Below are 16060 nucleotides of genomic sequence, written 5' to 3' on the forward strand. Positions count from 1 at the left end.
TTTCATCTTACAAGGGACAAGGAATTCATAACTTTAAGGAAAAAATGTAGGATTTGCAAGATATTGTACAACACTGGCTAGAGAACATCTCCTTGTTCCAAACATTTCCGTCACTCCACATTCCTCCCAAGAAAAAGTGTCAGTGGGAGGCTCTTTCAGTTTTGTCCTTTCCATCACTTTCCACTGCTTTTCAATGGACAGGGAGACGTATAATCTTCCAGGGTGAGGGGCTGCCCTGGATCTCTACACCAGGAATATAGTCTGCTTGCACTGCAGCAATATGCTTTTTTTAAATTTTGCTGTCATATCACCCAAGTTCAGTGAGATCACAGTAGAAATTTACTTTCACGTTCTAATTGACTTTTCAGCAGTTTTAAACACCAACTTTTCTAGTAAGGAAAAGATAGTTCAACTGTGTGTGTTCACACATGGGTGCATATACATTAACAACTTACTTTCATTGTACACTTAGTACCATACCACCAGATCAACAGACAGATTTCAAGGAACTGTCTCAAGATATTCAAGACCTGGAGCAAAAGCTGAACCAAGAATATCGGCATAAGACGGTGTGTATTTTGAAATGCAGCACTAGTCTGGTCTTGCTTTAAATATTATGTAGCAACTTTGAGTGTGTGTTCTCTATCTTAAACCGTGACAAAATGGCCTTGATGTGTTGGCTTTGTAGACAAAAGTCAATGGTTTATTAGAAAATGTAAGAAGCTGCAAGCCACAGAGATGAACTGATAGTATTCTCTTTCAATCAGTAAGTTGTTTGTGTGCCAGTGGGCCTCCGCCTACTGTAATCCTTTCCATGTTTTCAGCAGGGCTGCTTTAAGCTATTCTTTAACTGAGAAGCAATTGTTGTTTCTGTTAGAGTATTCTGCAAGAAGGCATCCATCAAAAGAAAACTGAAATTGCAGGAAAAAAACAAACTCTGGTAAGTGGATCTCAAACAGTTTTGACTTTCCAGAAGATAAAGTTGAATAGGTTTATCATGAACTGGCAGCATGCAATATGGAAACCTTTCAGACCTCCCTTAAGATGAATTTTTGAATTTCCCTTTGAGATTTTTTTGTAGTATCATAAATTGGTTATAGCATACATTTGATGGAACTTAACGTTTCCTCTCTCTCTCTCTCTCTCTCTCTCTCTCTCTTGTATGTGAGTGTGTGGCTTCTGAGTTGCGTATAAACTAGTTTTTACTTATTTAATATAGTTTTACCCTACCGTTCTCCTAAAATTGATCCAAGGTGGTAATGTGGTAATTTGGAATTACTGACAAGTAATGACTTACAAAGCCTGTGCTGCAGGGTCAGAAGACCAAGCAGTCGTAAGATCGAATCCACGTGACGGAGTGAGCGCCCATCGCTTGTCCCAGCCCCCGCCAACCTAGCGGTTCAAAAGCATGCAAATGCAAGTAGATAAATAGGGACCACCTCAGTGGGAAGGTAACAGCGTTCCGTGACTAAGTCGCACTGGCCATGTAACCACGGAAGATTGTCTTCGGACAAAACGCTGTCTCTATGGCTTGGAAACGGGGATGAGCACTGCCCCCTAGAGTCAAACACGACTGGACAAAAATTGTCAAGGGGAACCTTTACCTTTTAATGACTTACAAACTACTGCAGTAAACTGTAACAGGGTTGATTGGCAGCCCTTAAATTGTATCTCCCCTCCCAAACTGTGTAGTAAGTAAAGGAGGCAAGTATTTTAACCTCATTACAAACATAGACATACATTTAACCTGATGCTTTTCTGCAGTGCATGAACTGTCTTCAGCCATAGAGTTAATATATCTTAATCCTATTCGTTTGTAATCAAAGTATGTGTACTTGATACACAAGGAGAGAAACACACTAGTGCTTTTCCTTCTGTTCTTACTTTCATCATGTAAAGTAACTGTTAAAGAAGGTGAGCCCTTTTTATCTGTTTAGGTATTACACATGAGCCAGAATAGCAAAGCATCAGGAGTCTGGTTTATTTTAAGAGCTTACACCAAGAGAATCAGTGTGGTGGAGTGGATAGAGTATTGAACTAGGACTCTGGCAAACAGGGTTCAAATCCCTGTTCAGCCATGGAAATTCACTGGGGGAGTGTAAGTGGTAAAACCGCTCCTTAAATATCTCACTTGCTTTGAAAGCCCTATTAGGGTCTCTTTAAGCTGGTTCCAACTTGGTGGCACATAATAACAACAACACTAAGATTGGCCAACTTTTATCTAAGGGTCTTACTCCCAAGGGGGCATGGCCAAAGTGGATAATTAGCCTTCTAATAACTTTTTTAAAAATTAAAAGTTACTAATTAATTAAACGTTTAGTTATTTGTGGGCCAATTACTCTGTAAAAGTCACATTTTCCTGGGTAATTTACAAAATAAAAGGTAATAAAAATGTTTTTAATTTTGTTTTTACTTATTAGTACTATGCAGAACACTGGTTCTTTGTTAATACCTGCTGTGCTGACCCCTGACTATGGCCATCACCAGATCACGGCTGCTGTGAGTCTGTGATGCCTGAATAAACTTGAATGGTTAAGTCTAGAGACTGGCACAAAGTGGCAGCTTGTGCTGGTTCTGTTACTGGCCAGATAGGTGTTTGGCACTTCCAAGCTCTACGTCCTCTGGCAGGTGCCTCCTCAGAGGCAGTCCTTGGATAACGCAAGGCAGGGAAGCTGGGGCGCTCACTTCGAATGAATGCATACCCGCTGGAGGAGGTGGTGCTTAGAAGCCCTGGACACCTCTCCAGCCAGTGAACAAACACCCGAACCAGCTGTTCATGCCCATTTTTATTCAGGACAATAAAAAGAACAGTCACCAGTTAACAAGGAAGTAATTGCTGAAAGAATAGTTAGGCTGAACAACTGCTTCTGGATGTTATCCATCAAGCCACAAAATTAGTTTCTAGTGAAAAATCGTCACACCATCTAATAGCTCATTATTATTTTTAATTTAAATGTTAGCATCTGGACAAGTACGTTGGAGAGTCCAAAGCAAAACAAAATTGCTCCCAGAGGGGGCAAACGGACTATTTGAGCAAAACTGTTTAAAAGAAAATTAAGGCCCTGGAAGTAATTCTATCATTTTTGAGATACCCTGTACAGTTTTTCCTACTCTTTTGTTGACTGTGAGGGCTACTCCATTTTTTCTATGGGATTCTTGCCCACAATAGTAGATGTGATCATGGTCTGAATTGAAATTGCCCATTCCCATCCATTTTAGTTCACTGACGCCCAGGATGTCAATGTTTATTCTTGTCATCTCCTGTTTGACCACATCCAACTTAATAAGGTTCATAGATCTTACATTCCAGGTTCCTATGCAGTATTTTTCTTTGCAGCATCGGACTTTCCTTTCACTTCCAGGAGCGTCCACAGTTGAGCGTCCTTTTGGCTTTGTCCCAACCACTTCGTTAGCATTGGAGCTACTTGTCCTTGTCCTCTGCTCTTCCTCAACAGAATGTTGGGCGCGTTCCGACCTGAGGGGCTCATCTTCCAGCGTCATATCTTTTAGCCTTTTGTTTCTGTTCATGGGGTTTTCTTGGCAAAGATACTGTAGTGGCTTGCCAGTTCTTGCTCCAGGTGGATCGCGTTTAGTCGGAACTCTCCACTATGACCTGTCCGTCTTGGGTGTCCCTGCACGGCATAGCCCATAGCTTCTCTGAATTAAGTCCCTTCACCACGAGAAGGCAGCAATCTGTGAAGGGGATATATATGTATAGAATTGGCTATATAGAAACTTCTACCTTATTCTGGTGTGGCTCTATTTCCTCTCTGAACTGACAGGCAGTAGCTACCCAAGTTCATTATTCAAGGGATGAGGCAGTTGCATGGTTGACTGACTGACTGTGGTAGACTTCCTTTTTAATCACCAAAAGCAGTGGTTCCCGACCTTGGATAATCCTGGTGTTCTTGGACTGCATCTTTTAGAAACTCCAACCAGCACAACTAGTGGTGAAGCCTTTTGGGAATTGTAGTCCAAGAACACTTGGGATACCCAAGATTGGGAACTATTGACCTAAAGCAAACTAGAGATTAGAATTTTCAAAAATTATGTAATCATAAAACTGCATTCCAATTTACACATGCTGTTAATTCATAAAATAGAGACTTTGCAGCATAGTCATCTGTACTTAACTATTTGCACTTTATATATTGGCCAGAATCTTATTATTGAATTATGCGAATATAAATGTATTGGTATAAATTACAGAGATGAACCACTATTAGTGAGTTGCAGTTCTTTTTCCTCATGGTACCCTGACTCCTGCAACTATCAGGCAGTGAGGGGTAGAAGCAGTGATTTGTTAACTAGGGGCAATTAGCTACTGCAATTTATGCCGTTGTGCTTATGCCAGTGTAGGATTCTGGCCCTAATTAAATGTGGATTTTTCAAGAAGTAACAATGGTTTCTGAGGAAATGGTGGTCCTTCTTGTCAAGCTAGTTCTAGAATTTGGAATTTTGAGGAACGAAGTAGCAGATACTGTGCTTCTTTTTCCTGTTCTCTAAATAAGTGCATGGAGGTGGAAAACTGGACTGCTGTAAGACTGATTTGACAGTCACGAAAAAAAATGTCTAATACATACTGACTTTACTGCTAAATGGAGAACTGACTTACTTGAAGGTAGTTTTTTGTTCTTGATAGCAAACCTAAACTGCTAAACAAACGTTAAGATAAGCTTTTTATTAACTGTCTTGTAAATCAGAATGAGTTAAAGTTGGCCATATGTGCCCTGAAAGAGGAACAGGAGCAACTGAAGTCCAAGATTACAGAGTCTCCAGAGGAGCTGACTAATTGCAAAGAACATTTGAAAGAGACACTACAGAAAATCAAGAGAGACAAGGTGAGTCTTGCTGCTAGATTCTTTGGCTTTATATTTATCAGCAGTAAATAAGCTACTTTGACAAGCAAAATCAGTTTCTGTGCAATTTGATACTGTGAGTAAACGTAACATAATTTCTGAAACTTCATTGTTTCAGGATCTCAAAAACAAAATTAATCTTTAAAAGAGTACCTGTTCAGATAGGTACAGTATAGCTGCAGTTCAATACTTCACCACTTAATGTGAGTTTTCTCACAACCTTTCCCCCTCAGATTTTCGTGCCCCAGCCATAGATGACTCTGTCACTTCTTATTTACCCAAAGTTAACTCTGTGTTTAACAAATTTAACAGATCCAACTCAACAAACAGTTCACAGTTCTCCAGCACTTTCTCCTTTTAAATCTAACAATTCAGTCTGTAACAGGCAAGGGGTAGACCCAACATCTCAGTCTGACCTCTTGTTTAATGCCTTTTGCCTCACATCTGCCACTGCTGTATTCAAGAGAGATGAGGGTGGCAAACCCATCCCCCCCAAATGGCTCCCAAACATTGCCCAGGCCGGCCTGGGATGGGGTTTGAAGGGACCCATCCCGCGAGGTTATCCAACTTGCCTCTATGCATGCCCAGTTCTCTCTGTTCCAAGCTTCTCTTTTCCCCTCTCTCTTATGTTTCTGTCTTTCTTTCAGTGGTCTGACCCAGTACAGTGGTTTATACATTTGTGTTTTCCATTCTCTCTCTCTCTCTCTGCTTCTTCTCTATGCACTTTAAAAAGTAGCCTATTTCCCTGTCCAGGAATCTTCTTTGACAATTTCAAACCAACCTCCTTCTTCATTAACTTTCTCGCCCTCTTCTACTGACCAGCAACCTTCCTCCACTTCTTCTCTTCTCAACTGTCCCCTTTCTTCCCTCACATCTCCCTTTATATCACCCTCTTTTCCTGCCAAAATAACTCCCTCTACTGGTGCAGTTTTGCCTGGGTCTTTTCTGTTTCTTCCATAATTGTCTTTTCAAACCCTTTTGCAAAGTCTATCAAGTCTGTCTCTTCTGTTTTTTTCTTTTCCACAGAAGGTACACCTCTGAAGCCCAGATCCATCACTTCTTCAATCTCACACACTGTATATCCATACAAATACATTGTGGTAATATAGTCAGTACACATATTTGAAAGGTACTTATTTTTTTACATGTTTCAGTGACCCAGAGAAGAAGAAAGATTGTACCTTAAGTTTTTAAAAAGGTAAACCATTGAAAATAACATTCTGGATCTAGAACACACCATAGCAAAGTTTTCTCAAGCTTTTCTGGATTATTTGAAAGATTTCTGAAAAAGAACAATGAGCAGAAGGCATAAGACAAAAGAGTATAATGACATGCAACATTCTTGGGGAGTGCTGATCTTTCTGCTGATTTTCACAGGATACTACTCTGTCACACACTCCTCAGCTTATGCAGGTACCACTCAGGCACTTTTTAATGCCTAAAATCCTAGACACCACTCCTCATTGCCACCAGGGAAGGCTAAAACTTCCAAAACAACCACCCCAAAATCTTCCAAGAAAGGATTTTTTTTCATTATTTCAACATTTTTAAAATATTGTAGGTTTTAAAAAGTTGTTTGCAATATAATGCCCTTTCTGAAAGCCTCTGATACACCCACTTAGATTTTATATTCTATAGACAATTAAGCCTTGTGAGGAATTAAGTTAGGCAGCAAGAACTTTCACCTAGTTTTTTCTGCACATTGCTTATCTGGTAACTGGGGAAAAAAAAATATAGCTGGCCGAAGGGAGTGGGAGTTTCCCTAGATAAAAAGACAGTTTAAAAAACAGCAAGAGGAGAGTTCGTTTTTGCTGCTGAGAGGAAGAAGACAAGATGGTGATTTATGATGGACTGAAGAAACATTTACATGATTGATTTTATAGTCGTTGCTGAAATATCCCTACAACTAAAAAACTTCTGTGCTTTACCAGCTGTATTCAAGGACGTGAGATAATAATTTTTTTTTTATTTAGAGAATGTGTTTAAGTATTTTTCTAGAGAAATGCAATGAAGGGGAGGGAAACTGCTTAGAGTAAAAAGTACAAATATCTATTGATATTATATTAGAGTTATGTTGATTTAATTCTTTAATAAATACTTCTGTCTATTTGACAGTTTAAAATTATGTTCTTTCCTGACCAAACCGAAACGATTTTGAGTACTGAATTTACGCTACCTAATTAATTGATGATTCAGCCCAACCAATTAAAATCTTATATGTCTGTGTTGTGTTATTTAAAATCAAGTGGGCTTTTTGAAACAGACAAGAGTAAAGCTCCTAACTGTTTGTATTTGGGCTGACGGACAGCAGAGAGAGGGGATTGCTTTGTTTGTTTATCAAATCCCTACTTGTGCTTCTCTAATTACTTTATTACAGCTTCTTAGGAACTGAATGAAGTAAATAAGAGTCGTTATATGGTGGCAGCGGTGGGATGAAACACGTGCTTTGTTTATTTTTGCTGGCAACAGTTTGAAGATTTATAGCTAGGCAACGATCGTAAAAGTAAGACGTTAGCCTACTATATATTTGATTTATGGCATTAAAAGCAGTGTCTGCTTAAAGCAGAGCTGTGTGAGTAAGTGAAAAGCTAATGGGTTTTCTTTGATAAAAACATTAGCCATGCAGGAGTTTGGTAGGAAAGAACGTTTTTAAAGTTAAATTGGCTTATTAAATGTACATTTTTCTCTGAGTGAATTCCTTGAACTTCACAAGCATTTCTGCAGTGATTTTTTTTTTCCCTATGTGCTAATTTCATTTTTAAAGCACATGGACAGTTTTGCATCTTTTTTGGCATCAGAGAGAAGGAGAAGGTCGACATCTCGTGGTCTACGGGGTACATTGCTCCGAGGAGATGTCGAAGTGACACCTGGTGGTCTTCAGACAATATTGCAGCATGACATTTCAGATTCTTACGAAGCTGATACAGAAAGTGCAGCTCATCTATCTCCAGTAAGCAGACGGTTGCAACTAAGTGAGATGATGGCTGGAGTTCAAGAAGATCAAGCTATTGAAGACCAAAGAGGAGAAGAAGTAAGGTTAGATGATGAAGAAGCAGCAGCAGCAGCAGCAGCAGCATCCCAACTGGATGAAGAATTAGACCCAATTGACAAACTATCCAAGATGTTTGCTAGTTTTATTGCTAACCAAAATCAAGAGAAGAGAATCAGAGAATTGGAGTTAAGGTTGTCCAAACAGTACAGAGAAGCAAAACTCCAGCAAATGGAAAAGGAAAGGAAGCGAAAAGAGGAATATGACAAATCGATTGCCAGTGTGAACAGAAATAACCTACCTTTTTATCACGAGGGTATGGACGTTTTATCATTCCTATCTTTGTATGAGAAAGTTTGCCAAGATTTGAAGATCCCTCAGAAATGGTACATACCTTTGATTCGTACACAATGTAGTGGACTTCTTGCTGAGATTGTGGCAACTGTACCTAATGAGGACGTCGAGTGGGAGATTTTTCGTGAATATATCAAACGAAAATTTGGATACACTCCAGAAATTTTGAGACAAAATTTCAGGAAACTGAAAAAACAACCTAATGAGTGCTACTCTGCAATGGCTGATAGGTTAGAAAAACTTGGGGATCAATGGCTAGACTCAGTAGGCGCCAGTACTTTCCAAGACATGAGAACACTGATGTACCAAGAACATTTTCTTTCTTTAGTACCTGCAGAGATCAGAAGTGTCTTGATGCAGAAGAGGTTCAAGGATCTGCAAGAATTGGCCTTAAGAACCGATGAGTTACTTTCCTTCAAACGACCTGACCCGACGGTTAGGCCGAAGACTGCACCAGCGTTCCCCAGGAAACAGAGTTCATTTCAAACTAGAGAGTCTTTTGAGCAAGATCCCAGACGAAGGACAGAAGATACACGTAAGAGTATAGCTCCGGGACAGACAAGACCACCTCTCAAATGTTTCGAGTGTGGTGGTTCTCATTTGAGAAGAGACTGTCCGAAGTTAAACATTCCGGTTAAACAGGAGAAAGAGCCTGGGAGAAGAACATCTGCTCCAGTACAACCCAAAGGCAGACCTAGTGCTCCTAAGATGGCTTATACGAGTATAGAGTCAATAGGAACTGTTCAAGACCATATTCACAGTACTACATCATCAGTACCCTTCCAGTCAAGCATTCGACATTCACATAGTCAAGAGGGTGGAAGAGCAACTAGAACCTCAACTCAAGCTAATGGGGCTCAAGCTAAAATTAATTATGGTGTACCTCGTGTTTTGAACTTACGAATGGATTCTGTAACCTCAGACTACATCGGAGAAACTGCTGATGGACAAAAATACTCTATTTTAGATCCTGACACCATAATACCAGATTACCAAAGGAACTGGACTATAAGGAAGTTCACCGAGACTGTTTTTTTGCATACACCATCCGGAGATGTAGCTTTATGTGCTTTCAGAGATTCTGGAGCTGAACTTTCTTCAATAAGCCGTCAGTTTCTTGATCCAGCTTTGGTCTTGTATAACTTGAGATGCCCCATAAGAACCTATGCAAGCGAAGGAGATGAGCTAAAACATATTCCTGTCGCGTATCTGAAAATTACATACAAGTCCTGGACTGGAGTAAAACATATTTTGACCCATGAGGGGAAACCTGACTTTCTTCTAGGAAATGATCTCGCTGTGTTGGACGAAATACAAAGCCAAGGTCCACCTGTAATTCAAGTAGTTACCCGATCCCAGAGCAAGAAGATGCGAGAAGTTGAACCAATAGAAGAACTAGACTTAGAACCAGAAGAGGAGGAGCCAGATCAAAGTTATGAGCCAGATGAGGAACAAGATTCAGAATATGAACAAGATCAAGTATTTCCAGATGATATTCCAGAGGAAGAGCCTACTCCTGATGATATTCAAGGAGAAGAGTCTACACCGCAACAGCTCTTTGAGACCGAATCTGATGACTCAACTACAATTGAGGCCGAAATAGAAGAAATCGTTCCTAAAGGATCGGAGGTCTTTAGACAAAAGCAATTTAATGATCCCTCTTTAGCATCTTTAAGAACCCGTGCAAACGAATACGCTCAACAGCCTGTCCAACAGTCAGCATACTTTCTATGGGGAGAAAATGGACTGTTATACCGTGAGTACTATCCCAAGGATTTTATGGCAGCTCAACCCGTGCGACAGTTAGTAGTGCCCTCCGATTATAGACTGAGAATTCTTGAAATGGCACACGATCATCCTTCCAGTGGACACCAAGGTATGAGAAAGTCACTCAAGAGAATTTCTCAACATTTTTACTGGCCTGGTCTTTCCAAAGCCGTAAAGGAATATGTTGGTTCCTGTGATGTTTGCCAAAGAGTAGGACACCAAACAGACCAAACCAAGGCTGAAGTGCAAGTTATGGAGATACCCGACCAAGTGTTCAAGTATCTACAAATGGATGTGTTAGGACCATTCATCCCTACTAAGACCAAGAAGAAGTACATCATCACTTTCATTTGTTCTGCAAGCAGATGGATTGAAGCTTATGCAATCAGCAACTTGTCAGCTACCACCATAGCTAGAATCATCGTGGACTTATGCTCACGTATTGGTGTTCCATCCAAAATCATTTGCGATCAAGCAGGAGCTTTCACTAGTGAACTCATGAAGAAAATCTGCGAAATAAGTGGTATCACCCTTAGCTTCAGTACTTCTCATCATCCTCAATCACACGGAATGGTGGAAAGAGGTCAACAGACTTTACTTCGTATGATCAAGACGATGACCCAAGAGTATGGGAACATTTGGGACGAACTCTTGCCTTTTGCTTTATTTGCCTATAGAAGTTCCGCTCATTCTTCACTAGGTGGATTTTCCCCGAGCGAGTTGGTATTTGGAAGAAATCTTCAAGGACCTTTGGATATCCTGAAATCCGAATGGGAAGGTGCGGTCAAATCTAGTTCAGCACCAGTTGCAGAATTCATCCGACAACTTCAAGAGAAACTTTTAGCTGTTCAAGAGTTAGCTAGAGACAACTTGATGAACGCTCAAGCTGAACAGAAATACTATCATGACAAGAAATCCCGACACAGAGAATTTGCAGTGGGTGATTTGGTGTTAGTACTGAACCCGCTCAGACCTTCTAAGTTAGAAGTGGTCTGGGAAGGTCCAGGAGAAATTGTTCAAAGATTTGGAGATGTTAATTATCTTGTTAAAATGCTGGATTCTAAAAAGAAACCTGTTCTTTACCATGTCAATAGACTGAAACATTACAAAGATAGATCTGCAATGGTTTTTCAATATCATGCTGAGTATTTCCATTCTTCCAATGAACCAATTGATATGTTGTCAGAATTGCAAGATGCGGGTGATTGGTCTGATAATATTATCTTAACAGGTAATCAAGATCAGAAGGATCAGTTGTACCAGGTCCTAGAACGACATCAAGATGTGTTCTCAGACAAACCAGGTTACACAAATTTAGTCAGTCATGAAATCACTACAGATAGTGATGCTCAACCTATACGGTCGAGCCCATACAGAGCAATTGGTAATCATGCTAAACAAATTGAGCAAGAGATTCAAAAGATGTTATCTCTAGGAGTTATTGAAGAGGCAATCAGCCCTACTTGGACTTCACCTGTGGTACTAGTCCCTAAAAAGACTGCTACAGGTGAAATTCAAGAAGAAGTGAGATTTTGTGTTGATTATAGGAAGTTGAACAGTGTTACCAAATCGGATCCTTACCCTTTGCCTAGAATGGATGATTTGATTGAACACCTTGCTAAGGCTAAATTTATAAGTATCCTTGACCTAAAGAATGCTTATTGGCAATTAGATATGGCAGAAGAATCACGAGATAAGACCGCTTTCATCACACATGTGGGAACTTTCCGGTTCCGCAGAATGCCATTTGGTTTGAAAAATGCAGGTGCTTCATTTCAAAGGATGATTGATAAACTTTTGCAAGGTTTACCTTATGCTAATGCTTATCTTGACGATGTTGCGATTTTTAGTAATGATTTTGAATCTCATTTGGCACACATTGAAACTGTTTTGTCCAGACTTCAACAAGCAGGACTGACAGTAAAAGCCAGTAAATGCCAATGGATGCAGGGAAAAGTCATGTATTTAGGACATTTGATTGGGCAAGGAGAAATTCAAGCTATACAAGCAAAAGTTCAAGCTATCAATGATTGGCCTATTCCTAAAACTAAGAAACAAGTACGCTCGTTTCTAGGTCTAATTGGCTACTACAGAAAGTTTATTCCGGATTTTAGTAATTTGGCAGCACCTTTGACAGAGCTAACTAGAAAAAGAGAACCTGTCAAAGTAAAATGGACTCCTGAATATCAAAAGGCTTTTGATGCCTTAAAAGCTAAAATTGTTGATGCGCCTATTTTGAAATCTCCTGATTTCAACAAACCTTTCGTATTACAAACTGATGCATCTGAATTAGGTCTAGGAGCTGTTTTATTACAACAAGGAGAAGATGGAAACCTTTATCCGATATCCTATTTCTCTAGAAAACTTCTGGAACGCGAGAAACACTATGCTATTCCTGAAAAAGAGGCACTTTCAGTTTTTTGGGCATTGAATCTTTTGAGACCGTATTTATGGGGGCGCAAATTCACGCTTCAAACCGATCACCGAGCTTTAGTGTGGTTACAAAGTATGAAATCTCATAACCAAAAATTGTTAAGATGGAGTTTGGCATTACAAGATTTTGATTTTAATATCCAACATATTCCAGGAAAATTGAATATAGTAGCAGATAGTCTTTCTAGAATGTATGAAGAAGAAAACTCATGCAACACTGAGCGTTGACTTAGATATCTGATGTAATTTCATAGAATGTAGTGTTTCATTATTTCATACATACTTTTGTAGTAGAGTTTTGATATATAACATGTTTTATATTTTCTTAATTCCTTGTATCAAATTACTATAAATTAGATAAGTAGACTAATCTGAATTTCTGTGTAATTTCGGGGGGCGTGTGAGGAATTAAGTTAGGCAGCAAGAACTTTCACCTAGTTTTTTCTGCACATTGCTTATCTGGTAACTGGGAAAAAAAAATATAGCTGGCCGAAGGGAGTGGGAGTTTCCCTAGATAAAAAGACAGTTTAAAAAACAGCAAGAGGAGAGTTCGTTTTTGCTGCTGAGAGGAAGAAGACAAGATGGTGATTTATGATGGACTGAAGAAACATTTACATGATTGATTTTATAGTCGTTGCTGAAATATCCCTACAACTAAAAAACTTCTGTGCTTTACCAGCTGTATTCAAGGACGTGAGATAATAATTTTTTTTTTATTTAGAGAATGTGTTTAAGTATTTTTCTAGAGAAATGCAATGAAGGGGAGGGAAACTGCTTAGAGTAAAAAATTGTACAAATATCTATTGATATTATATTAGAGTTATGTTGATTTAATTCTTTAATAAATACTTCTGTCTATTTGACAGTTTAAAATTATGTTCTTTCCTGACCAAACCGAAACGATTTTGAGTACTGAATTTACGCTACCTAATTAATTGATGATTCAGCCCAACCAATTAAAATCTTATATGTCTGTGTTGTGTTATTTAAAATCAAGTGGGCTTTTTGAAACAGACAAGAGTAAAGCTCCTAACTGTTTGTATTTGGGCTGACGGACAGCAGAGAGAGGGGATTGCTTTGTTTGTTTATCAAATCCCTACTTGTGCTTCTCTAATTACTTTATTACAGCTTCTTAGGAACTGAATGAAGTAAATAAGAGTCGTTATAAGCCTAACAATACATTGTCTAATCCCTTTTATCTCATCTTATTTCCTACCTCTCTCTTTCTTGTGAAAAAGTTTAAAATACAGCATACGTATTTGCTGTGGTATGCTGAGTTTTGCGGTTTGGTGTGTGATAGTGAATGTGTCCACTGAATTCTTAAACTGGAGTAATTTGCCACTAGGTCACTTGAGTTACATGGGAAGGTATAACTAATATGATCTGGGGTGCTATATATATGGTGCTGTTCAAATAATAGAATATTTGTAATGCTGTGCAAATATGACAGTCAAGGATCCCTCTAAGGTGCGCAGCTGTGCGCGTGCAACTCCACCTCCCTCTGCACAGCTTTTCTTCTCCTCCACGGAGTGCCTTTGGTTCCAGTTGCATCAGGATCCCCCTTGTGAGAGGCAGAGCACATAGTGGGGCTGAAAATTAGAGGGTATGTTGACGACAGTGCATGTATTGCTTGTAATTTCATTTTTCTGGTTTCTAAAGGTTAGTCTTATCTATAGGTACAGCTTACCAAAACTTCCAAAAATGTAAGCACTATAATCCTTTACAGGGTGGGGGAACTAATTTATTAAAAGTTCCCAGACATGTTTTTTGTCTCACTTATAACAGTTGCCTGTAGCATGAAATTCTAAAACTCTGCTTACTTTTTAAATTATAAAGCAAGAAGTAATTGAGAAGTATGAAGCTTACAGAGACCTAGTAGAGATGTTTCCATCATGCCAGCTGGAAGTACAGTTGTACCAAAAGAAGATGCAAACCCAAGGAGCAAATATGGATAGATTGTCAAATATATTGGCAGAGGTTTGTATTCTGCAAATAGAATTCTACTTTAGTTTTGTACTTCAGTTGCTGAAACATCTCGAGGTGCATCCTTATGTGAGTATAACTTGCAGTAAATTCTGCATTGTGCCCTTGGTTAGAGTCAAAAGTCTGAGTGGAAAAATGGGAAACTGGTGCCCTATTGCTTGCTCGTCATGTCTAAAGTAGGATGCCTTGGGGTTCCTGGATTATTTAATATTGGGAAACAGTCTGAGCCAGGAACATCTTTTTAAGGCAGTTATAAAGAACTTTTGGCCTGTGTAGTTAATCTGGTTCCCATCATAGCCCTGCCCCCTGATCTGCCAGTGGTTGAAGTTAACAGCAGTTAGTCCTTAACACACATCTCATCCTCTGATGCCGGGGAAGCCCAGTGCTTAGTGAAGCCATCACTGCAGGAGCTTCAACCAGCACTTTAGTTAGGGCCAGATGACTCCAAGGTGCTGGTCCCCTTGATGGCATCTGGTTTATGGAGGAAATAAATAAGTATTCTAGCCCTCCCACTCAAGATAGGCTTTGTGCCCTACTGCAAGATGTCAGTTCCATGTTTGTTTTTAGAGCTAGTGAAGTGTAATGGTTTACAGTATTGGACTAGGACTTTAGCAATCCACGTTCAAGTTTCCAATGAGCCATGAAATGCACTGGGAGACTTTGAGCCACCTGTTCTTTCTCAGCCTAACATACTGTACCTCACAGGATTACTATGAGAATGAAGGAGAACAATATAGGTTCCTTGTGCAAGGCAGTTATCAAGTACTGTTTGATGCTGGTCTTTGACCATAATAAATTAAATGCAAGTATTATTTAATGTTGTGTACTGTAATTGTGTTCTGCTAGCCAGTAGAGAAACTGTCTTGTATAACTGGTTCTTGTGTTTTTTCCAAAATGTTTTTGTTCTAGATTAGAACACTAGAGGATCAAATAGAGAACAGTACAAGTTCTTTAAAGAATGTGAAGACAGAAGAAATGTCCTTAAAGAGACTGGTTATTGTTAAACGGGAAAAACTTGCAACTACTGAAATCAGACTGAAAAAGATACGCGAGGATATTGAACAGCGCAAGCAGGCAATAACAGAGTATGAGTTTATTTTATTTGTTTTTATGCTACATGGTCTGTTAAAACATCTTCGCAGGGGTTCAGAAGTAGTATTCTGAAGAAAGCTGATATTTGAACCATCTTCAAAAACAGTATCAGAAACAGCGTATTAAAGTAATCAAAGAGGGATATAACTAAGGCATTTGTCACCCAGCCATATTGGACATCTGAAGAAACCCAGTTTTAACTGTGCAAGTGCACTCCTGGCCAATCCAGGCTTAGGGGTGAATCCAGGAGTACATCCAAGCTGTGGATCTATATTTTCAGGTGGGGTATAACCCCATTCAGCACAGATTGCATCCCTGTTCCCTGGTCTGTCTTTTGATTGGCCAGAAGCACTCCTGTCTTGTCTGGATTAAGTTTCAGTTTATTTGCCCTTGTCCAACCAATTACTGGGACAGGCTTTCTGGAGTTTTGGGGTGTGGTGTCACCAGTATACTGATAATACCCAACTCTCCTTTCCAGGTAGTTCCAGGGAAGGTGTCTCCATCTCATAACCAGGTATTGAAGCCAGATTAAAATGGATCCAAATGATCCACTTCATCTAGGAGTTTTTGCACCTGAGAAACT

The 16060-nt window shown here is 39.5% G+C and overlaps 1 protein-coding gene and 1 long non-coding RNA gene across 2 annotated transcripts in view; one reads left to right on the forward strand and one right to left on the reverse strand.

Annotated features, from left to right (window-relative positions):
- LOC110089355 (NUF2 component of NDC80 kinetochore complex) overlaps positions 1-16060 on the forward strand; it is a 44023-nt gene that overhangs the window by 13559 nt on the left and 14404 nt on the right. Inside the window, exons 8-12 of the mRNA XM_072998271.2 lie at positions 473-569; positions 878-940; positions 4704-4841; positions 14239-14379; positions 15295-15470. Of these exons, the coding sequence (XP_072854372.1) occupies positions 473-569; positions 878-940; positions 4704-4841; positions 14239-14379; positions 15295-15470 (615 nt within the window). The remainder of the gene's footprint in view (positions 1-472; positions 570-877; positions 941-4703; positions 4842-14238; positions 14380-15294; positions 15471-16060) is intronic.
- Positions 1200-6439, reverse strand: LOC144588904 (uncharacterized). Its single transcript, XR_013544658.1, has 2 exons — positions 5641-6439; positions 1200-3693 (listed from the first exon to the last, which is right to left on the reverse strand). It is a non-coding gene; the product is annotated as an uncharacterized LOC144588904 (long non-coding RNA).

This window comes from Pogona vitticeps, chromosome 4 (genome assembly GCF_051106095.1).
Source record: "Pogona vitticeps strain Pit_001003342236 chromosome 4, PviZW2.1, whole genome shotgun sequence".
NCBI classification, from domain to species: Eukaryota; Metazoa; Chordata; class Lepidosauria; order Squamata; family Agamidae; genus Pogona; species Pogona vitticeps.